This window comes from Solanum tuberosum, unplaced genomic scaffold (genome assembly GCF_000226075.1).
Source record: "Solanum tuberosum cultivar DM 1-3 516 R44 unplaced genomic scaffold, SolTub_3.0 scf00294, whole genome shotgun sequence".
NCBI classification, from domain to species: domain Eukaryota; kingdom Viridiplantae; phylum Streptophyta; class Magnoliopsida; order Solanales; family Solanaceae; genus Solanum; species Solanum tuberosum.
Window position 1 is genome coordinate 322,793 of NW_006239231.1, and position 24,616 is coordinate 347,408.

The 24,616-nt window shown below is 37.1% G+C and overlaps 2 protein-coding genes and 1 non-coding gene across 3 annotated transcripts; 2 read left to right on the plus strand and 1 right to left on the minus strand.

Annotated features, from left to right (window-relative positions):
• The first annotated feature begins 1,174 nt into the window (after positions 1-1,174).
• LOC102589602 (protein FAM188A) lies at positions 1,175-14,985 on the plus strand. Its single transcript, XM_006359760.2, has 7 exons — positions 1,175-1,998; positions 5,379-5,457; positions 6,835-6,986; positions 7,520-7,643; positions 8,139-8,324; positions 13,498-13,569; positions 13,718-14,985. The coding sequence occupies exons 1-7, from the start codon at positions 1,523-1,525 to the stop codon at positions 14,531-14,533; spliced, it is 1,905 nt and encodes a 634-aa protein (XP_006359822.1). The 5' UTR covers positions 1,175-1,522; the 3' UTR covers positions 14,534-14,985.
• Positions 7,093-7,171, plus strand: MIR8049 (microRNA MIR8049). The gene has a single exon (NR_127223.1). It is a non-coding gene; the product is annotated as a microRNA MIR8049 (primary transcript).
• Positions 14,986-15,134: 149 nt separating the features above from the next.
• LOC102589938 (uncharacterized) lies at positions 15,135-23,997 on the minus strand. The gene is made up of 5 exons (XM_006359761.2): positions 23,752-23,997; positions 23,351-23,424; positions 23,171-23,274; positions 22,988-23,050; positions 15,135-15,888 (listed from the first exon to the last, which is right to left on the minus strand). Exons 1-5 carry the CDS (start codon positions 23,814-23,816, stop codon positions 15,628-15,630), a joined length of 567 nt encoding a protein of 188 aa, XP_006359823.1. The 5' UTR covers positions 23,817-23,997; the 3' UTR covers positions 15,135-15,627.
• Between the last annotated feature and the right edge of the window lie 619 nt (positions 23,998-24,616).

Genomic DNA, 24,616 nt, shown 5'->3' on the forward strand with positions numbered 1-24,616 from the left:
CTTTTTTTTTTTAAAAAAAAAGCAAATAAAAAGAATGATATTTCTCTGTGTATATATTTTCTTATATTGCATGAATCTTTATATTATGTCATTTGTGACAATTCTCTTTACATGTTATTTGCCTAATTCCCGTTATAACAATGATGACTTTTGTATATATTTCTTTATAAAAATAAACAATATTTTCAAATATATTTCCTCATTTACTAATTAAGTATCTCTTTGATCATGAATATTTTTTTGAGCAACTTTCACATATAGCAAACATAAAAATCATATTTGTATGTTATAGCTATAGTTTGTATAATTGTGCTTCATAACAAATTTTATGTTTGCTATGGAGCTTTTGATTTGTATAATTCGCTACAAACATCTAGTTTTATGCAAATTGTTCTAGTTTTGTATAAATTCATTTATACATTGTAATTTGTATAATAAGATCTGTATTTGTATAATTATAAGTGTATAGGACGAAAATATATGTATTTGTATATACACTTTTCTCTCGCTTTATACAAACACAAACACATTTTATATCGAAATGTCTAAAATGACTAATTGTATACCGAAAATGGCTAATTGTATACCGAATCAGATGACAAAAAAATGGGATGTTTGCTATGAACTAGAAGCAGCCACCCTTGAAAGAGTGCGTAATAGCTCATAGTTTGCTATTTATACATTTTCCCCTATTTTTACTTGTTTTTAAAGTAAAAATATTATTATGAAAAATAAATATTTTTAAAAACCGTTTTGACATAAAATTGTTATAACTTTTTGAAATTTAATTTTTTTTCAAAATGTTATTTATAATTGTCACTCTCTAAATTGTACACAAAAAATTCAAAATAACTATAATTTGTACTTTTATTTTTAAAAATATACTATTTTCAACTTTTTCTTTCAAAATTCATAATTTTTATGTCTAGACATCCATCAAATTCATTGTTAGATATGATTATACATGTTGTTGAGATTTTATACTTGTATAATGTAAGCTAATATGAGAAAAATCACAAGTAAAACAACAAGATTCACGAAAGCTGGGCCAGATATCACGATTAAAAAAAAAAGCCTAGAGTGTGTTGATGATGCAGTTCTACTTATATGACAAACTCTTCATCAGACGTCGTCGTATAACCTTCCTTCTACCTGTCCTACTAGGAGACCAAATCTGTAGCCTCGTGTTAATGTAAATTATTATCTAGTATAATTAAATAAAATCCAGCTTTTATTAGCTTTCGATTCTCTCATTATATATGAATCAAATTGATTTAATCCACTCTTTGTACATATATTCATGTATTTATGTATGAACATTCCATACTGATCTTTTGGAATTCTCTGTATTGTACATCTGTAACTGAAAAAATCTCATTGGAGTTGAAAACCCTAAGTTAGAATTTCAAGAAAACCTTAGCTTTTGCTCAAAGATTCGATTTTTATTGTTGTTTTGTGGAATTCTTGAAATTCCTGGATCTGGGTCTGTGAAAGAATCTTCTGGGGTTCTTTTAATATACAAATGGCGGATCAAGAAGATGAAGAGTTGAAAATGGCGTTAAGGATGAGTATGCAGAAGGAGTCGCCAGAGCCTAAGAGGAGTAAACCGGGAGAGGAGGTATCTGGTGGCGGTGGTGGGGAGGAAGGGGAGTCGCCTGAGGTGAAAAACCGGAGACGTCAGAGGGAATTGATGGCTGCTGCTGCTGAAAAGCGAATGTTGGTGTTGCCCAAGAATGTGGTGGTGGAGAAGAGTGGTGGGTCTGGCAGTAGAGTGGTGGAATGTAAGGGTAAGAGTGTGAATTTGGTGACGGGTGAAGATAAAAATGTGAACTTGGTGAAGGGTGAGGAGAAAAATGTGAACTTGGTGAAGGGTAAGGAGAAAAATGTGAACTTGGGGGAAGAGCTGTCATTGGCAGAGGCTAATGAGTTGTTTTCAATGATCTTTGGTTGTGAAGTTACCAGAGATATCCTTGGTCAGTGGACTAATCAGGGCATAAGGTATGGTAATATTGATGCTTTCCCCCTTTAAAATTATGTTAGCGGAGTTAGGATGATGCGGTAGTGATAATTGAAATAATGAATTCAGCTTAGTTTTGATTTTTCTTTTTCTCCTTTTATGGTGTGATATAATCTCTTGAGGTGATTTGTTCTTTTGAAAATTGCGTTTGGTCTCTTGCTATTGGCAATTGGATTTTTACTTGTTCTTCTTGAGGACTTGTTTTTTTCCGTATATTTAGTGTTGTTTGAATATCCTTGGTTTCGTGTAGATAGTCTTACAAATAGCTGTTATGGGCTATGCAATGTTTTTATTTTCTTTTCAAAATCTTAAGCCTGTTAGGTGCTCAAGCACTTGTATAAAACATAAACAAAATAAGCATATCGTTGAAAATAAGAAAGAACACAAAAATTCGGAATTAATAGTAATGAGTAGTTCTAGTAAGATTTGTAATATGGATAATGTTACATTTGACAGAGATGTAACGTACACCAAGGAATTATCCGCTTTGGTCCCTTTCCAGTTTAACGATTTTGTCACTTTGGGATCTAACATAATAGAGGCCTCAACATTTGAATATGACAACTAATTTTCCCCTTCCACTCTGATATTGGTATATGCTCAAGTTTAATAGCGAGCTTCCTCTCGAGTTCATCACCAATGATGCGTGGGTTGTTACACTTAGCCGCTTAGGGACTCTGCGTCCTTGCTGAGATTTACTTGGGAAGGAACTGACTCTAATGCCACTTTGGTTTGGCTTCCTCTAAGCCACCTCAAGCCTTTTGAGTTTAACAATTTTGTCACCTTGGGATCTATCGCAAAAGAGGCCTCAACATTTGAATCTTGAATTCACCCTTACATGACCACTAATTTTTCCGTCCTACTAAGATGTTGGCATTTGCTTAAGGCAAGTTTAATAACGAACTCCCTCTCAAGTTCCTCACAATGGTGCATGGGTTGTTACACTTGTTCCTTTAGGGACTCAACGTAGTCGTTGGGATTTTTCCCATCCAACCAAGGAAGGTATTGTCTCTATGCCACCTGGAACGACCTAGGCTCAACTATCAAGGTATTGCCTACTTTGGCCTGATCCCTTTGAACCACATCAAGAATTTTGGGTTTTACGGTTTTGTCTCCTTGGGCTTTAACCCAAAAGATTATGCAATGTTTGAATTTTGAACTCACCCTTATATGGTCCCCAACTCTTTTGAGGTACTAGCTTTGATACCACTATGTGACATCTATCTCGAAGGGTGGACATTTGGGGGTGCACATGACAAAAGTACAATTTCATATGATTTGCGCGCTTTTGGCTTGATGATAGCGTAGCTAAGTGACAAATTTGTGGGGTCTATTGGGCCAAAGTGGACAATACGTGCTATGAGCTTAGACTGACAAATATGGTGTTAGGGTTAGACTGTTGCAGTACAATGGTGGGTTAAACCTCAACAATATGTTGGGGCTATAAGGTTGGTGTATTCACGCTCATGACGAAGCGCGGGTTGATGAGGGTGAGTCGAACAAATGGATTGACCAACTTCAACCTTAGCTCACATAAAAAAGGGAGAGAAAAGTGAAGTGCTATAACAAGATAAAACACAAATTCACATAACACACGTGCTTTTGTGCTCGATGATAGCCAAAGGGACAAATTTGTGAGGTCTGTTTGGGTTTGAGTTGTGACATATAAGGCACCAATTTAGGAATCCATTTCCTAGTACTAGATATGTACTTTTCATTATAAAAGTAAAAATAAATTTGTTCTAGTTTTGAAAACCACAAGATTTGCTCATTTTGTCTTTTTAAATTTTTACTTCCCAATTAAATTAAGATACACAACTTGCTTGTTTTGTTTAAAAGACCTCTGTGAAGTGGTCAACCGTCAACCACATCAAACAAAACTATAGCCAAAGGCTCAAGCCTCAAGGTTGGCTTGGGTTTCAGTTTTAGGCAAGAACTGTAATGGACCATGCACACCCCTTTTGATATTGGGTATTCAATGTTGTTGGAAGGGGAGCCTTGGCGTAACCAGTAAAGTTGCTGCCATGTGACCAAGAGATCACATATTCGAGTCGTGAAAACCGTCTTTTGGCAGAAATGCACGGTAAGGCTATGTACAATAGATCCTTGTGGTTCAGCCCTTCCCAAATTCCATGCATAGCGGGAGCTTAGTGCATCGGGATGCCCTTTTAATGTTGTTAGGAGATGGACCGATTCGTCCTCCAAATAGTGCCATTAGTGATGCTTATCCAAATCCCTTGCCCCTCAAAGCAGTGCCCTTTTGGTGTCCATGGCCACCATAGAAACTAATTAAGTGATGCTAAACTTCACTTCTCTTAGAACATGTTTGGCCAAGCTTCTTGGAGGCGGAAACACTTTTTTTTTTTTTTAGATTTGAGGTTTTGGCCTACAAAAAAAGTGATTGTAAGGAGTGGCAGAAATAATTTTTGCTATTGGGAAAGAAACCTATGTTGTTCAGACTCTCCAAAAATGTTGCCGTACTCGTGTTGAATTTTCCAAAAATACACTACTTTTGAAGTATCCGACACGCACTTGTCGATATTTTTGAAGAGTCTGAGCAACATAGGAAGAAACTATAAATTTTTGCTTTTCACCATAAGCAGAACCAAAAAATTATTTTTTTCGAGACAAATATTCTTACCATAAATTTATATTTACCAAACTATTTCTCTTAATTTATTGTATATATCTTTTAATTAAGTACAATTTTTTTTCTTTTGGTCTCCACAGTGTCTTTCATTTCATTTCAAAGGCTTTCTTAATAAATATTTAAAATAATTTCTGTGTAAACAATTCTAACAGTGTAAAATGCCATGATACTTGTCCTTTTTTAAAATTTGACACTCAAAAGCACTTTTTGAAAAGATTGGCCATACATAATCTACTTACCAATTACATTATCAAAAATTAAAATTAAAATCTATTCGTTTCAAAAAATAAATAAATTAAAATCTACTTGTCATTTACCGGAAAAAGCACTTCTCAAACAAAGTGACCGAACACAAACTGTTCTTTTCCAAAAGTTTTTCTCTGAAAAGCTGTTTTGGTGAAAGTGCTTCTCAAAAAGTAGGCAGTTTTTGGAGCTTGGTCAACAGGCTCTTAGAAGTGTTGATGTTGCGCTACCTAATACAGAGTCTGTCGTAGTATGTCCTTGTGTAGTGTGTATGTAGAGGATGCTGTCATTGCATCTTTCCAAATCTTGTACATATGCTGGGGAAATTCTTGTACTGCTTGGTAATTATATAATTTTGTTACTTGTATTGTTGGTTTCCTTGATCCATTCTCTGCTTATTTAGGTTGGACATTAATACATAGATTCATCTGAGCTGACTTGCTGATGCTTGAACAAAATACTTTGCAGGTTTAGTCCGGATCTAGATACATCTATGGGTTTAGTGCAGCATGAGGGTGGGCCCTGTGGGGTGCTAGCAGCAATACAGGTAAGACTTTGGTCCCCTCTTGTTTTTTTGGGAATAAATTTTAGTTTCATAGATGAAGATGAATTGGTTGTCATTCTCTGGCTTATTAGAGAACTTATTTTGCACGGGAAAGATAGTTTTGAACTTGGTTTGATTTTATGTTAATCTCACTGCTACTTCTAGTGGTCAAGAATGAATGTTGTCCCCGCTGGATAGTAGATTAAGTATTTGGTAGAAGTTAGAAATTGATATGATTTTACAGCCACATGTACGGACACAAATGCCAGTGTTAATTAGGAAAAGTTGCAGTGCAAGAGTGCATTAATTGACTTGAGCCTTGGGGTTTGCTCCCTTTCAAGGTCTCAAGTTCGAAACCCACTGGGTGCAAACAATTTCTGAGGGCCATCGGACTGGGTAAAACCTGAATTAACCGTGGTGCACTTGCGGGAAACTCCTTGCCGAGGGCCTGTGCACCCCCGGGATTAGTCGGGGCTCAAAGAGACTCGGACACCCGGTGCAAATCAAAAAAAAATTATTTGAGAGGTTTCTCTTCTTTACACATTTGTGAGTGTTTACTTGGAATTTATCTTACAAACAATTCTTTAAGAGGTAAGATTAAGTTTTGACTTGTTTTATTTTTTTTAATATAACTATGGTGTCCGGACTTAGCTTGAGCGCACCTCGACTAATTTCACAAGATACCTGCCACTTCCCATAGTAAGAGGGACCACATAACTCTATCCACCAAGGTTAGGACAGACGAGAAGAAACCACCTAGTGCTTTTTGTCTCTGTTGGGATTTGAATCTGATACCTTATAGTTCTCACCACTTCATTGACCATTAGGCCACACCCTTGGGTACCTTAACTTGATATCTTCGGTTTCTATTTAAGTTAAAGGAGGTAATTAATCTTATACTAATTATTGTCTCTTATCCGCTAAAATTAGGATTAAACCCTCAAATACCCAAATGTTTATCGTTACCGACTTTAAACACGTAAAGGAGTTTGGCAAACAAAGTAGCGACAATAAAACTCAAGACCAAAGACCACTATAGTAAATGCTTCATAAGTAATTGCAACTTTCTATCTGTCATGATCAGCATATCCACAGGGTATGCCATTCAAAATATAGTTAATTTCTTGTACATTCATGGACATATTCTGTCACTTCCAATAAATAATCAGGTGCCATTTTGTTCTGCTGGATGGCATATTATTTGGCTACTTATGCTTTAGTACTTTATTTGTGCGTTCTATGTGATTGCACACTGTACTTCCAGTGGTACTTGATTCTAAATTCATCATACTCCCCGTTTGAATTTAGCATCTTTTGGACTCAATTCAAGTTGCACATAGTGTTCCATCTCTTTTTGACAACGGTGCCATGATTCTGCAGGCTTTTGTTCTGAAGCACCTATTGTTTTTCTCGGATGATTTAAATATGGTTTCACCTAGCTTGTCTGGCAATGTGGGTTTGAGAAGATTGGCTAATAAAGAATCTGCTGGAGCTGATATTTTTTCGTCCCTAAGTGAAGAGAAAAAATCAAGGTGGATACTTTGTGAATCTTGTTCCTGTGTGGGCAGATTTTGTTGTTTTTAAAAGTGGATTACTGAATTATGCCTTATTGAGACCCTTTTTCATATTTAACTGCTACAAGGCTCATGCAGACATGCACTAGAGATATGTATGTGTGTGTGTAATATCTCTAGTGCATGTCTACATGAGCCTGATAGCAGTTAAATATGATAAAGGGTCTCAATAAGGCATATATATATATATATACATTCTATACACATTATTTTTATATGTAAGTACTTTCTTTTATGAGTAAAAAAAAAGTAATCCCTGGACCCCTCCCTAAAAATGAAAAATTCTAATGGAGAAACTTTAGCACTAGGACCAACTGCTGACTGCAGTTAGTTTTCCTTTTATGGTCATCGGATTGTCAGTTGTCTGATTGAATCATCTCTTCTTGAGTTAACTGGTGTACTTTTATCAATGCTGCTGGGAAAATTTTGATATTTTGGGACAAATCCTGAAAAATCTTTTCTTCTTTTCCTTTTTTATTGATTCCGGACAGAGCATTGGTAAGAGGCATGTGCGAGATATTGTTTATGTGTGGAAGCAATAGAAGGGTTGTGATAGCATCTTTGAGAACACTTGATGCTATCCTTGAGGGGCCTCAGGGCCGTTCAGGTGATGAGGTAAGCTACTAGATGTGTTTGGTAGGATCTATTTTTTCATGTTGCTCCTTTCTGTGTTACTCCCTCCTATTTAATTTAATTAAACTGTTTCGGGAATCAAACAACTTTTATTTTAGGACAAAATTTACTTACTTCTAAACATATTTAGTAAGAAAATTGTGATGTATAATAAGTTTCATCTAATTTCTAAATTTGTAACTCTTATTTCATAAAAGTTGAGGAATCCATGTTGAGTCCCTACCAAAGAACAAGCTTTTTGACCCATGTACTCACAATTTTGTCCTTTTTGGTAGGGACTATATTCTGAATCTTTTTTACATGTCTTTCCTCTGTTCCTTTTTTTTTTTTCCCATTCAGATAAGAGATTTTTACTTGTACCTTATGGATGTAATGCTTAATCAAGAACATGTGCACGTGAAAGTGCTTGCAGTTTGTAAATCTCTTTTTATTGGTGAATGACTAATGCTTGATTCTAATAGTTACTGTTTCATACAGGTAATTTCTAAAGCACTTGAAGGTCTCTCAATTGAGTCCGGGGCTAACTTGCAAAGGGTTTTAGTCATTAACACGTATACTTCGTCAGAGGATGCTCTTCAAAGGCTTGAAGCATTGCTCCCAGTATTCCGAAGTCGTATGGGAGCAATGCTGTTCCTAATATCTGCTTTGCTTTCTCATGGAATGGTAAGTTCTTTTTATTTTTTCATTTGTCTGTGTGCATGTTCATGAGGAGGGTAGGTGGTTTGAGACATCTTTATACCTTTTCTCATATCTTCAACCACTATTTTAACATATATCTATCAAATTGAATATAATAAATCATTAACTTATTCAAACTACTATTATATATCTAATAAATTCAATTATAATAACTCATTCAAACCTTTTCTCTTAAAGCCTTGAAAGTCAAATGTACTTCATAGCAAATGGGACAGAGGGAGCTTATATCCAAGGCGCCAATGTATAATGCTCTCTTTTTTGTTGAACCAGTGGAAGTGGGAACTGGACTTACTAAGAACTGGCAAGTGATAGAAGCTAATAGCTTAGTAAATTATCTTTAGGCGGATGATATTTTTTCTCCTTATGAAATTTGACTTTAATCTTCTCCAAGGATTCAAATTCTGAGGTCAGGTTAGCTTAGAATGGTAAGTTGGTATTGTTGGCTCATGTAATACCTGACCATGTCTGGGATTTGCCCCATGTACCACGTAAGACCATTAAATTCTCAATTAAGTCATCCAAAAGTTATTTATCATGCCTAAAGTCCTAAACTGGAAGGCAAAGTAACCTTTACACATCTTTAATTAATAGATATCTGCCATCAACAACAACAACAACAACATACCCAGTGAAATCCCACTAGGTGGGGTCTGGGGAGGGTAAAGTGTACGCAGACCTTACCACTACCTCGTGGAGGTAGAGAGGCTGTTTCCGGAAGACCCTCAGCTCAAGTGTAACAAAGCCAAGTAAAGGAAGAGAATTATATAAAGCATAACATCCAATAAGAAAAATAGTGCATAATCAACAAAGGGGGCAATACATCAAGAAAATAATGTGAGAAGTGAAACGCAGTAAACAACATAAGGCTATAGGGATCACATACAAGAACTACAAGTGTAAGGCTAAGACTACTACAAACGCTAACAACCCATACCCTCGCCAGGAAAGACAGCACGCTAACCCTACTAGCAAATTCTCAATTAAGTCATCCAAAAGTTATTTATCATGCCTAAAGTCCTAAACTGGAAGGCAAAGTAACCTTTACACATCTTTAATTAATAGATATCTGCCATCAACAACAACAACAACAACATACCCAGTGAAATCCCACTAGGTGGGGTCTGGGGAGGGTAAAGTGTACGCAGACCTTACCACTACCTCGTGGAGGTAGAGAGGCTGTTTCCGGAAGACCCTCAGCTCAAGTGTAACAAAGCCAAGTAAAGGAAGAGAATTATATAAAGCATAACATCCAATAAGAAAAATAGTGCATAATCAACAAAGGGGGCAATACATCAAGAAAATAATGTGAGAAGTGAAACGCAGTAAACAACATAAGGCTATAGGGATCACATACAAGAACTACAAGTGTAAGGCTAAGACTACTACAAACGCTAACAACCCAGATATCTGCCATCAATTTCCACAATTATTAAGCATGTAAATTATGGTGAGTTGGAGATGATTCTAAACTATAAACTTATCCCACTCTAACAGAAAAACTGCCATGAAATCACATCTTTAAGCCGGAAGATTAAATTCTTGGGCTTATCAAAATGCCTCATAGTGTAAAATTATCTCGTACTTGTCAAAAAATGAGAATACCTTGGTAGTATGATGAACTAAAAAATTAGTTACTGTATATTGCTTTGAGTTGGTTGCTACTTATTGAAAAATGAGTTGGTTTCTGTCTCATGGCTATTTGTTTTGCTGCTTTCATCTTTCCGTTACCTCCCCCAATCCAAAAACTTAGTTCAGTTTTGTGTTTCTTGAGTCTGAGAAATAAAATTTTCAGTCAGACTGAATGTATTAGATTCGGTGGTACTAATCCCAACATAATGTATAGCGGTCGAGATTTGCATCAAAAGAATACATTGGCACTGTTACTTAAGTACGGTGGGAGGCATGGTCAAAGAGCTCTCATTGTTGATCAGCTCTATGCTGTCTGTTGGCAATCTAACAACAAGAACTATTCCTCAATAGAAGCTAGTTGGGTTCGGCCACTGTCTATGACTAATAAAAATCACTATTTTCCCAGTAAAATTTCTCACTAAAATTTCTCACTGAAAAATGTTCCGTGACTTCCCACATATATTTTGATTGAACCAGTGAGAAGAAAAAATAGTAGTGTTTTCACACGGATAGTTAGGAAGCTTCCCAATGTTTAAATGAGAATCTGTTTTCTACCATGCGTTTTCCCAGTGAGCTGGTTCGGTGAGAAATTGGCGGGACAATCATGTTTTATAATGCAAATTTCCCATTGATTCGCGGTGGGGAAAACCTCTTCTTCTAATGTCACTCCATTTAGACCCGCTTTAGTCCTTATGTGCAAAAAATTAGGTCCTCTGCACTAGAAGTGTCCTTCATTATCGGCATACAAATCTCTAACAAGACTTAAAGACTCCTAGCGGACACTGGACCTAAAGAAGCATACCCAACTAATTGGTCTCGCTTATATGGATCTTTATCCATTGTGCCATATTTCCTCAGAGTTTGCATGGACTCCCAAGAGGTTGTAGGTCTTTCAAAACAACTTTCTTCTGCATAATTGTATTGAAAATCCCTTCGCATGATTAACTTGTTAGTCGTTTGGCCATGAAAATTATTTACTTTTTTTGGAATAAATTCTCTTTATTTTAACATTAGTGTTTGGTTATTAAATTTTCAATCCAACTTGGAGTTAATTTCAAATTTGGATAAGTGCTCCAAACCTGTTTTGCAACTCCATCTTCAAAAAGGAAAAATAACTCCATCTTCGTAAATTCCAAATAAAGTGCACTCTTCTCTCCTAAAAATTTGACCAAACACAACTCCAACTTCATAAATTCCAAATAAAATGGAAAAATTGGAATCTATGGCCAAATGCCTACTCTTTTTTTTTTTTGATGCTGGTAACAGAGTACTTGGGTAGTACTGAAACCATATTTACACGAGAGCTCTAAAATTCTACTGTTTTCTATCTATAATACTCTATAAAACATCAATAATAGAAACAGTATCATTTGAGTAAATCTCTGATTACACCAAAAACGCAGAAGCAAGATGAAGTTCAACTCGATTTTCTGCACACCATTCTCTATATTCTTGAAACATCTGGAATTTCTCTCCTTCCAAATTGTCCACCAAATGCAGGTAGAGACAATACTTCTACTCTTGTCCTTTGCTTGTAAGCCTCTTATCCTCCTAACTTTTTAGGAGCTTCGGTCCAGGATATGCCTTTTAAGGTTTAAGATAATTCTCCACAGATGTGTTGTGAACTTACAATGTTGGAAGAGATGGTTCACTCTCTCTGCTGTTTCTTTATACAAAAAACAACTCGAACACAATGGAAGCCCTCCTCATCAGATTGCCTAGTGTAAGCTTACGGGCTGCTTCTTTAGCTAGTACCGCATAAAACAGGCTACTTGCTGAGGGATTTTAGTTTTCCAGATGTGTTTCCATGTCTAGTTGTCTATCTGCTGGTTGGAATGATTCGTCATTCTGTAAGTTGCATTGACCTTGAATAAACCCCTGTTGTTGCCTTGCCACCACAATACATCTTCACCTGTCTATAGCCCAGTACATTGCTTAAGGCTACTATATGAATCAGCCACTCTTTGTAATTCCCAGTCATTGATTTGTCTTTTGAAAATGATGCTCCATCGTCCATCATTGTGGTGCCCACATTTTTGCTGAAGTCCTTCGTTGATGAAGGACTGAATTGAAGATATCTGAAAAGACAATTTCCAAATTGCCCACCTCATGTCGATTGTCCTTCCAAAAGCTAGTTTTCTTCCCATCTAAAACTTTGATCTTGGAATTGGCTTTCAACGCACCTCATAAGGCTCTAATGGATCTTCATAGGCTAACCCCATAAGGTGTAGTAACCTCCTTAATCATCCAGTTGTCTTCCTGTTCATATTTAGCTTTGATAAACTTTACCCTAAAAAGGCTGATTGTCACTGGTACACTTCCACAGCCATTTCATTTTGATTGCTTTGCTCTGAACCTTCAAATTCTTGATTCCCAGATTCTAACTTATTTCCTTTTACAAAGTTATATGCATGCTGCTTCAAATTCTTGATTCCCAGATTCTGACTTGTTTCCTTAACAAAGTTTTATGTATGCTGCTTCCTATTGAGGTTCAGGTTCAGCTGGTCAGTAATAATTATGAGGTACACTTTGTCCCTGATTTTGTATCAACATAGGATGCACCATGTAGTGTTACACCAGGGGCCTCAAGGTTGCATTGATTTTTGGGTAATATAAAAGGTAACAAATGGACCATTGAGTTGTAAGAGGTGGTGAGGTTCTGTTTAAAAAAGTGAATATGATCACGAGTGTTGGGATGTAAGTTGATTTTCTGCATAATTAAGAATAAATGCTTAAACAAAATTTTACAGTACTATAATCCCTCATAATTTAAGCAGGAATTTATATGTTATCAGCCGGATAAAATGTGAAATATGAATATGTTTCTAAACAATACATGCATAAGAACACCTAAAATGACATAAATTCTTCCAAAGTAAGGCAGCTTATTTAAAGTAAGTGTAAGCCCCCTTACTTTAAAATAAAGCGTCTTGCCTCTTTAATAAAAGAAAATTCATTTTTGATTCTTGATAGAACTACATAGTTGATGTTATTAATAAATTTTAATTCATCTTTTCCTTTTAAAGCTAAAACTAGTATGTTAAAGACATAATTAAGTAAATAACTGTGTGAGCTAGCTTTTGCAATTGAGTATGCCTTAAGATCATTTTCTTATATGGTATCAGAGACCCATCTCAATTCTTATGTTACCCAATGTTGGACCCCAATGTTATATTCTGTCCACGATCAAGATGCCTTGGGAGTGCGGGAGCATTAGAATAAGCCTACATTGATTGTAGATAGGGTAATTGGTCTCCTTAATATGGTCTTGGGCAGTCTCACCTCATGAACTAGCTTTTGAAGTTGAGTTAGGCCTAAGGTCTATTTCCTAACATTGTAGATGTAGACTAATTAGTTACGCTAATTCTTCAATATGGTATCATATCCTTGCAGCAGGAATAAATCAATGGTGATCAGATGTGTATATTCATGGGATTGTAATGTCTTCATTTCTGGTTTGGTAGCTTGTCATACTAGCCCATGCCTTTACAGGTTCTTCTCTGTGCAGGAATCTGTCCAAGCTGATAGGGATGATCCTTCTCAACCTTTGGTTACAGCACCTTTTGGACATGCTTCCCAGGTATCCAGAGATGATAAAAGGCTTATGTTTCGGTGAATATATTGTATGCTCCTCTTTTGTGTCAGTTGTAGATTTAGGTACTAGTCAGGCAAGGTGTATTGTTTTTAAAATTTTTGTAAGTGGTTATATTTTGTCTTTTCTGGAACAGGAAATTGTGAACCTGTTGCTTTCTGGTGAAGCTGTTGCCAATGTGTTTGACGGGAGGATGGATTTGGGTGGTGGCATGTTTGTGAAGGGTATCTCTACAACAGTTGAAGTTGGATTTATTACTTTGCTAGAGTCCCTAAACTTCTGTAAAGTTGGCCTGCATTTGAAATGCCCAACATGGCCAATATGGGTTGTTGGCAGTGAATCTCATTACACAGTCTTATTTGCTCTAGATACAAAAGTTCAGGAGGAGAATGAACTTGAAGGTAAGGAAACAAAGATCCGTAGAGCTTTTGATGCTCAAGATCAGAGTGGAGGTGGTGGATTCATTAGTGTGGAAGGTTTTCATCAAGTCCTTAGGGATACTAATGTGAATCTTCCAGCTGACAAGCTTCAAAACCTCTGCAGCAGTGGATACATTGTATGGAGTGAATTCTGGCAGGTCCTGTTGGACTTGGACAAGAGTTTGGGAGGGCTGAAAGATCCTAGTGGATTAATGGGGAAAAAGGTCTTTGATCTTTACCACTTCAATGGGATTGCAAAATCAGTTATGAACGGAAACCAGGTTTCATCTGGAAATGATTTTCCGGTACAAAGGCCTAGACTCACTAAGCTGAGGGTTTCAGTTCCCCCAAGGTGGACGCCAGAGGAGTTCATGTCTTCAGGCCCAAGTACAAGTGATCCGGCCGGTAAGGATTCTGTCACTGAAGTTTCAAAACCAGAACCTTCTCAGCATGCTCCTTTAGTTGACTGCATTCGGACACGCTGGGCCCGAGCCACATGTACTTGGGAAGGTGATCCACCAAGCATTGTTTGATTGGTTAATTGATAGTCTTAAACTGCCACCTTGTTTTCTGGGGATTATCACGTAGAGCAGGAGTCATTGAAGTGTGACACCAGGTTTACTTCCGAAAAAGGTGAAAGCTTTCTGGGCAGGAAGATTCTTTTCCTCATGGCAGTTTTCCATCATGAACATAATGCAGTACCATTTTCAACTGTGTGATATTGTAAATTCAAGATTCTAGTTTGATTTGGAGTAGTCCAATTCTGAGGGTAAGAGAGGCAGTACTGTCATTTCGCATTGATTTTTTCGCCTTACGCTGTTGATTAAGTTTTTTCTTCCCTTTTCCTCTGAAAGGGAGATAAATAAGCATCAGATTGGTCATTAATTATTGTTGTAACTTTAGAAAGCCTCTCATCTTTGCGGTTGATTAGGGAAAATATCTTATTCAGAGAAGTGGTCTCAAATACATGGTGTCTATTATTATATTTGTTGATGGATGAAATTCTTTAAATCTCTCTGAATAGTACTACTATATTTTACCTACACGTGAGTGGGTTGGCAAGTTTGCACTTGCATCCCAACTCACCGCCAATAGTAAAACATAAAGAAATTTAAGAAAAGGAGTGTACTCAAATTTCCATAATAAGAAATTTCATTTTGCAAGTGAGAGAAGCCCAAATGACATTGCAACTGTTTAGATTGAAGATCACGCAGAGTGGAAGTGCCAAACACTGGTCTTGCTAGCCCAGTTTTATCTGAAACGAAGAGCTGTTGAACCTTAAATTGTTCATAGAAGGAAATACAGGGCTAAAAAAGAGTAGCTGAGAACCAAAATCCCCGAGAATAATTATCACGAGGTCAACGGTCATGTGGAGAGGCAAGCTGAGGTCTCTTGAGAAGAAACCTTGCAAAGACCAAAGACATTCTATGATAAGCCAGAATTTGGTAAGTTTTACACGATACCATCTAAGAACAAAAAACGTCGTCAAGACGAATGCTGAAATGCTGCTCCATTGATGGCATTTCTCTGAGTAATCCAGAATGGATTGCTACTTTACACAATTTTTGCCAGAATCCACAGAAAGTCACACAGCTGGAACAGAGTCTTCGAAACGGATGTACAACTTTCAGACCCATAGGCTTCCAAAGGCTTCTTCAAGTGCCCTTTTCCTGCTTATTTCTAAGCTCCAACCCCCAGCCTTAGCAGCCCTTTCAGTTCTTAGTTTCATCTTTTCATCATCTTCGTACTCTCCCCCTAGCATATCTGGAAATGATCCAACTGGGAGAGGTTGTGTTGGCCGTGGCTGAGCTATGCCTCCGGCTATTGCAGGGGCATAGTGCCCTTGTGGACCTGTACTGGACCCTGCCTGAGGCCCTTGGCCCAAAGCCTGCAGAAGTGAAGATAAAAATTGGTTACCAATAATATCAGATTATCTACATGATCACAATTTAAAAAGTGATTCAATATGAAAAAACCATAATCAGAGGTGGATCTGGGATTTGAACTTTATGGGTTCAGATTCGTAAACCCTATCACTTCCATCAAATTCACAAGGTCTAGAATCTATTATTATACATATTTAGTGAATTTATTAACGCATATACATAGCCTAAGCCAAAATCTATGGGTTCGAACCCATAGCTAATACATTGGATACACTCCTGACCATAGTTATAATCCAATTACATTCCCTCCTTTTCATTTGATCTTCTCATACACTGCTGTACAGGAACCGTCACTATCCATTGTCCTACTCTTACTATTTGCAACCTCACTCTCTCCATTTTCAAACTCTCCAACTATCTGGTTGGTAGAGGAGAATTCATCAATTAGGACGACATCAAGCTAGCTACTCGTTCAGGGATTAGTTTTTTTCTTTCTTTTTGGTACTGGACAAAGTTTACAAGGAAAAAGAAGTTTAAAGTGATAGTGTCGCAGAAATCTTACCAATCACATCATGAACATTTTGCATATACTTAATCAAAAAGTTGATGGATAATGATGTGTCTGCTTTGAACAGATTTTGAGTGCACTGCGGTTTTCTCTTGCTAACATGGTTGATGGCATACTATGCCATAAAAGGATACTGTTGGAGTTAATTCCTTTATTCATTCCTGTAGCATGTTTAACTTCTAAATTCTTTATACCTAATTGGTTAAACACAATCATGCAAAAGTCTTGTAGCATGTAAAAGTCTTACGTGCTCTGCATGTATGCACGTATCCAAAAATGGGACGGCCCAACCACAAAAAGTCTCCAAGCCTAACGCAATTCAGGTGTATTCATAGATGAACTTTGGGATGAGATCATGATGCTTAGAACATAAGAATCAGAAATCACCAGAGCATAAAATACTGAAGAGCTTCAAATTTTCTACTACAAACCCAGAAGCAGTAATCAACACAACAAGACAGATACAGAGGAAAATTCAAAAGAGATGGGGAAATAATGGTGAGGGAGAAAGGGGGCCCAAGAATCGTGAGGAACGACAAATTACGATTGGCAATTCAAGTACGGGAGGAGAGATATGGAATGTGGAAGTAGCACACCAATAACCCCAGAAACATCATCAGATAACATCAAAAAGGGGAGGTCCACATCAGCTTGGGTGCGACAGAACATATGAAGCTAGGGTAAATGTTTGGACCTGATTTCAAAGGTCACAAGGAGGAATCCCTCGACTCTTGAGCTATATGCAAGTAGATGCTTGTAGACAAACTAGTAAGATGGAGCCATCCTTAGAAATCAGGAAAAACAGGTTTAAAGGTGCCAACGAATTGAAGAACTTAATTACTTCTGATATTTAAGTTTAAAAATAGTGAGGGAAAAACAAGGGGAAAGGGTGTTCACAGTCTGATCCATGAAGCTAAACCTGATGCCATGGAATATTAGGGGATTAAATGATGGGGAAAAAGAAGAGTGGTGAAGAACTGTATTGAGCAATGGAGGGCTGATATAGTTTGTCTTCAGGAAACAAAGTTACAGGGGAATCTGCAAGAGATATGAAACAATTACAGGGAGGGAGGAGTTAAATTTGCCTGTCTAGAAGCCAATGGTACCAAGGATGGAATCATCATGCTATGAGATTGTAGGGTATGGAAGGGAGAGGTACCACAAACAGGGCTACATACTTCTAACTCGCACTATTTTAGCTTTGCTCCAAAACTTCAATTGCCACATTTCTATGCTCCAAACTGTAAGGTAGAAAGAAGAGAGGTGCAGGATGAGCTAGGAGCTGTGAGAGGGCTAATGGAGTGTCCCTAGGTAGTATGTGGGGATTTCAATGTGCGTAGGTTTCCAACGAAGAAGATAAATTGTTAAAGAAGGACCTCCTGCCATGATAGGACTATCAGATACCATAGAAAACTTGGAAATCATTGACCTTCCTTTATAAAGAGGAAGTTATACATGGTTCAGAGGAGACACTAATAATGCAGCTTCAAGGATACACAGTTTTATCCTCTGCAGAGCGAAGTGAACAATTTAGCAGGGTGAAGCAGACTACTCTCTAGAGATTGACATCAAATCATGTCCTTATAGCCTTGCAGTGTGGTCCTTGGAACCAACACAAATCTTCAAATTCGAAAACTGGCTGCTTAACACTGAGGGGTCCGCAGACAGAGTCAGAGCATGGTGGAACTCATTTACATTCCGGGGAAACCAGATTACTTATTAGCTTGCAAATTAGAAGCACTGAAAGACAAGTTAAATGAGTGGAGTAGGGAAGAAAAAGGAAACCTGTCTTTGCAAAGATCCACTTTGCTAAACAGAATGACAGTTATGGATTCTATAATTGATTGCAGAGCTTTAGACAGAGGAAGAGGCAGCTGTGAAGGCAACAACATTTATGGAATTTGAAGAATTGCCCAAGAAAGAGGAGATTGACCGGAGACAATTATGTAAAATGTTGCGGCTGAAAGAAGGTGACAACAACGCTAAATTCTTCCACAATTCAACCAATGCCCACAAAAGAAGTAATTACATTGATCTCCTAGAAGTGCAAAGGGGTACACTGAAGGAACCAGACAGAGTAAAAGAGGAAATCATACAATTTTATAAGAAACTGTATACAGAAACAGAGAGGTGGAGACCTGCAGGGAATGCCCCAAAATGCCCCCACAATATCAGAAGAAGAGAAGGCACAACTACAAGCAAGTTTTGAGGAACAGGAAGTGTTCAGTTGTCTGAAGAAGTGTGCTGTGGACAAAGATCCTAGACTTGATGGGTGTACTATGAATTTTTTCATCAAATGCTGGGATGTTTTAAAGCAGATGTCATGGATGCTTTCCACAACTTCTTTGAAAATGAGATGTTTGAAAAGAATTTCAATGCCACATATATTGCTTTGATTCCAAAGAAGAAAGGGGCTAAGGAGCTAAAAAACTTTAGACCAATTAGCTTGATAGGAAGCTTTATAAGCTTCTGTCTAAAGTGCTGATTGAGAGGTAAAGGGGTGATGGACAAGTTACTAAGTTAGTAGACTCTCCATTAATGACTTTCATCCTAGGGAGACCGATTATGGATGAAGTGTTGATTGCCATTGAAGCAGTAGACAAGGCTGGCTCAAAAGAAGCCTGGAATCTTATGCAAATTGGATATTGGAAAAGCTTATGATCATGTGAATTGAGGGTTCCTGCTCAACACTCTAAGGAGAATGGGATTTGGGGAAAAATGGATTAGATGGATCAGCTTATGTATTTCCACTGTGAAGTTTTCAGTACTGATTAATGGTACACCTGAAGGCTTCTTTGCAGCCCAAAGGGATATAAGACAAGGGGATCCCTTGTCCCTTTTTTTGTTTATCCTAGCCATGGAGGGTCTAAATCATATGATCAATACTGCAAAAGGTTATGGATGGATATCAGGTTTTGAGGTGTCTATAAGCAGTGGAGATAGTCTGGAGGTGACACATCTCCAATATGCTGATGATTCACTGATATTCTGTGAGGCAGAGGAGCCTTTAAGATATTTAAGAGTAATTCTAGTACTTGTTGAAGGTATCACAGCTTTGCATATAAACTGGGGGAAGAACCATGTATTTCCCATTGATCCAGTCCCAAACATTGATCTTCTGGCCTGAATTCTGGGAGGAGAAATGGGAGCCTTACCCTCTACGTACTTAGGGATGGCGCTAATATCAAGGTCAAAAGAGATATGGGATTGGTTCTGGAGAAGAGTGAAAGAAAGCTATCTACATGGAAAGCCTAGTACTTATCTATAGGGGGCAGATTCACTTTGATCAATGTTGTTCTTGATGCCCTTCCAACTTATATATGCTTACTTTGTTTCAATTCCTGCCGGTGTTGTACAGAGGCTAGATAAGATTAGGAGATCCTTTTTATCGCAAGGAAACAAAGCCAGAACAGGTTATCATCCTTTCAAGTGGAAAGTGCTTATACCAACTAGAAACAGGGAGATCTTGGAAATGAAAAAGTTGAAGAACCCTAGCAAAGCTTTGAAAATGAAATGGTTGTGGAGATATACTCATGAGTCACACTCTCAGAGAAAATGTGATCAATTGAAGTATGGTGAAATGGATGGTTGGGTTACTAAAGAAGCAAATAACCCATGTGGGGTTACTGTCTGGAGATCAATCAGAAACTGGTGGCCCATCTTACTTAGCCACACTATAATTGCATTCAACGATGGTAGAAGGAACTGTCTTCTTGAAAGACAGGTGGTTAGGTAATAGAATCCTATCAATAAAGTTTCCAGATTTGTTTAATTTTAGCTTTGCATCAGGACAGAACTGTGGCAGACATGTGGTCTCCTCAAGGTTAGAATTTTGTCTTCAGAAGAAATTGAATGACTGGGAAATTCCAAGAATGGTTCAACTACTTAAAACTCTTGAGTCTTGAATCCTTCCAAGGGCTAAAAGTTAGGATGGACGGATTAGGGTGGAATGGAAACAGCAAAGGGGCATACAAAGTAAGTTCAGGGTACAAGTTACTAAATGTGACTGGGCTCCAGGAACAACATCTAGCCATGAAAACAAATTTGGAAAGCCCAAACACCTCTGAAGGTGGCATGTTTCTCATGGTTGTTAGCAAAAGAGGCAGTTTTGAGACATGAAAATCTAAGAAAGAGGAACATCATCTTAGTTACACATTGTTGTTTGTGGAGAGGCAGATGAGACAGTGGGGCATCTGTTCCTACATTACAGAATTACTAGCCAACTATGGAAGATTCTTATCAATCTCAGAGGCATACAATGGACAATGCCCTAGCAAGATTGTTGGCACTTTTTACAGTTAGGAGGAAGCTGGAATTGGAGCCAGGAACAGGAGCATTTAGAGAACCATTCCAGCATACATTTGGTGGACTGTCTGGGAGGAGAGGAGTGCTAGAAGTTTTGAAGATAGGAGTAGGACAGTTCAGAGGATCAAAACATATTGTATTTTGCTTTTGTGTTTTTGGTGTACCTCCCATAGATGCAGAAGTTATCATAGAGATTTTAGGGTCATACTAAGATCAGGAGTTTCTTTGTCTTCGTACTAACTTCTCACTTGTTGTAAAAGGTTTTTTCTGCACTAACTAAGTGTTGGTTTATAATACAAATGTTACTTTCTCAAAAAAATAAAATTGTGAAGACTACCCCTCTCTGCATTTTTTTGGCTGATCTGGAGAGAGACTATAATTTTTAAAGTTAAAGAAAATTCAATCAGCATTAGATCTCTCTATACTTCAGGTGTAGAGAGTATATGATATATTTTTGATATAAGGTAAACAACATTATTAATAAAAGGGAAAACTCTTGTATTCAAGAGGTATACCATAAAATGGAAAATCTACAAAAGGACATGATTCTCTACGAAAGACACCCAATCATCTATACAAGTTGGAATCTCAACGATGCACCAAAAGCAATAACTAGCAAAAGGCTATCCCTCAAATTTACAATTTTTCTTTTTTGGATAATGGTAACATATACAAAATCATTTTCAATCCCCTCTAAAGCTTTCCTATTTCTCTCCCTCCAAACAACTCACATAAGAACTAATAAAGCAACCTCCATGCCCCTTGTCTTCTACTCCTACGTCTGCCAGCACAGCTATGCATGGCATCACCCACTAGTTACCATTATCAAAAAAAACATGGCATCACCCACTGTATGCCAAAACAATTCAAGATCACCCTCCACAAACCTGACACCACCTTACAATGCACCAAAATATGATTAACTTCTTTGCCCGAACATTTACACATATAACACCACCTAGATAAGTAATATTTCTCTTCTTCAGATTCTCAGTTGTCAGAATTGCTCCCCTTGTTGCCAGCCTGGCAAAAAAACTCCTTCTTATTCGCCCTAGGAATCCAAGTCAATGAATGTGGGAAGTGTGTCTCCTCTCTCACCCACAAACTCTAGTAAAGAGATTTGACTAAGAATAAACTATCACTCTCAGCGCCCATCTCCATGAGTCATTATTGGAGTGAGACCTGATTTCCCTGTAGAGAAACTCCATTAACCTTTGAAACTCATCCAGCTCCCAGTCTTGTAGATTTCTCCTGAACATGAGATCCCAAAGTACTCCCCACCCCACCCCACCTCCCACTCCATCATTCTCCCTACAAATCCGATGAACTTTCAACTCCCTCTGGTTTGAAACTCTACACATTAGGAAATCATATTGTAACAGATAGATGGTTTAAGTTTGAGGAGTCTTGCTATAAATCCACACATTGTTAAGACACACCAACTTTGTGTAACATTAATTATATATTCACTTACATATTTATTTAATGAAAGAGGTTTGGCTCATGCATATGAAAGTTGGAAGTTCGGTGCACTTGGTTCATGGAGTGTGTGTTATGCGCCATGGCCTAGATGTGTGCCATTTTTTTTGCTTGTGGCAGCCATGACCTTGCTATAGTTTATACCAGTATGACAATGATGTATATGTCATGCTTTAACCAAGGTCAAGAAGGAAGGCGAAATGTGGCAAAAGAAACCCAAAAAAGATAGTAGTTAGTTCGGTCTTGAGTCAAAGAATGGATTCTTTTACTCTGTGATTTGAGGAAACAGGGGATTTTTAGTCAAACTAAAATCATACAACCAGTTCCAAGAAAAAAAAAAAGAAAAATCATACAACTTTGGCTTCCCTGGCTTTTAGCACATATTTTTTCAGTTTATACTAGGCCAGTAATTATCACTGTACTCTATAAGTCATGCATTGCTTATTTCAAACAATTTTTCGAATTGCTATATAGGACTTCTATTCCAATTACTACTGATTTTCTGGAAAAAAGTGAAACTGAAAAGAAAAAATAAAGTTGGAGAAAACTGTTCTAAACTATGACAGACTCGCCGTGGAAATGATCCTAAAGCTTATTCATCAACATGGAATAAAGAAGAATGCAGAAGCTCAAGACACTGTTATGCTGCTGCTGATTACTATGAAAAATTTCTTAGATATTTGATCATGTCACACCAGAATTAATAAATGAACATAAATCTTAAGAGTGAGAATCATTAGTCAACTCACATCTCCATCGGACTGTGCAGGCTGTCCCTTGCTGGCTGCCAAGGCTGCTGCATATTCTTCAGCCTAGTTCACCACAAAGCAAATTAAAAGAGCAGTTTACAAATTACTAATGCTTTGCATGCAGCATTTACTAGTTACTACAAACTCATTTCCATTTGCAATCAGAGCACCTTATGGACAAACCTTACGTGCTTGAGCAATCATGATTTGTTCTGCATTTTCTCTCTGGTACTGTGCAATCTTTGCCTCAAAAGCAGGAACATCAATGCCTTCAATTAAATTGAATACTGCAAACAATAGCATTCTGTTAAGCAAAATTATACGACTTCCAACTTGAACAAATCAGTGAAGAGTAACGCTTACTCATATCCTCAACTTCCTCTAGATAATCGTTGTATTCACGCAATGATGGAAAATTCTCTTCTCTTTTATTATAGCTGCAAAATTACATTGAAGTACATAGAAGTTTATAGACTAAATAGATAAACAAAAGAGTTCACCAAAACAGAAGTAAAGTCTCCATTACTAGGTTAAAATATTTTCTCTCACTACAACACAAATAGTTTACAAGTCAAGCTAATACTTAATTTCACTCAAAATCACCTCCTTCCATTATTTAGCAACCACAAAATAAAAATAAAAACTAAGTTTCAGCTCTGCAAACTTCACATGTAATAATTACTGATTAATTTTAAACTGTTGCAATACAGTAAAAAAGAAGTCGATTAAATAGAATAGATAAAACAGAGGCGAAGATAGATTACATGTTGGCAATGCGTTTTCTGATGGCCATCTCTTTGGAAAATGCATTGGTTGAAGCTACCACCATTGTTAGAGCCGCTTTCGAACCCTAAAAACCAACTCGATATTTTGTTCTCGTCTTCTACATCTACGTACGGCAAGAGAGATGACGGGACCGGCGGTTGATGGAAACTCCGGCGAAATATAGCCTGCAGAAATGGGGGAAGTGAAGTGAAAAAGTGGTGGCTGAGAAAAAATTAATCGAAAAACGACGCCGTAAGAAGGAAATGACTTCCATTTTCTTTGCCTAAAATAGTCCCTAATGTTTGTGTCTTGGTTCAAAATAGTCCTTATGCTTATTTATATATACAATAGAGCACAAATAGTTCTTCAAGTATACAAAATTAATGCATTCTTAATCACGACTTTGAAAACCTGTTAAATTTATACGATTTAATACTATACGCAAATATATACCTATATATAAAGCTGAATATCAGCTCGCTGATGTGGCATGCCTAAATGATCAGTATTACTATTTATCTATTTTCTCAGAATTTTCAATTTTTCCTTTCATTTTCTATTCAAAAATTTGTTAAAAACATTATTCTCTTCCTTCATTATGAGCATTTATAACAGTTAACCCTTCCTTCCAAAATAAATCATGCAGTGTAATGACTACAAAATTGTAGTAACTACAAAAGGAACATTAATTTGATTATATATTTATAAAAAAATTAACCAAAAAAAGAAATGTTAATTTGATTATATATTTATAATAAAATTAACATTAAACTTAAAAAGGAATGTCAATAACTTTAAAAAGGGAAGGTTAATTTCATTATGTATTCAGAATTAATCTAACATTAACTTAAAAATAGAACATCA

Excerpts from the sequence above, each read along its gene's own strand:
- LOC102589602 (XM_006359760.2), top strand. The coding sequence starts at position 1,523 with ATGGCGGATCAAGAAGATGAAGAGTTGAAAATGGCGTTAAGGATGAGT. Across the intron at positions 8,325-13,497 it reads CTTTGCTTTCTCATGGAATG|GAATCTGTCCAAGCTGATAG; the intron begins GTAAGTTCTTTT and ends TTCTCTGTGCAG. Across the intron at positions 13,570-13,717 it reads CTTTTGGACATGCTTCCCAG|GAAATTGTGAACCTGTTGCT; the intron begins GTATCCAGAGAT and ends TTTCTGGAACAG.
- LOC102589938 (XM_006359761.2), bottom strand. The coding sequence starts at position 23,816 with ATGGTGGTAGCTTCAACCAATGCATTTTCCAAAGAGATGGCCATCAGA. Across the intron at positions 23,425-23,751 it reads AGAAAACGCATTGCCAACAT|CTATAATAAAAGAGAAGAGA; the intron begins GTAATCTATCTT and ends GTAATTTTGCAG. Across the intron at positions 23,051-23,170 it reads TGATTGCTCAAGCACGTAAG|GCTGAAGAATATGCAGCAGC; the intron begins GTTTGTCCATAA and ends GTGGTGAACTAG.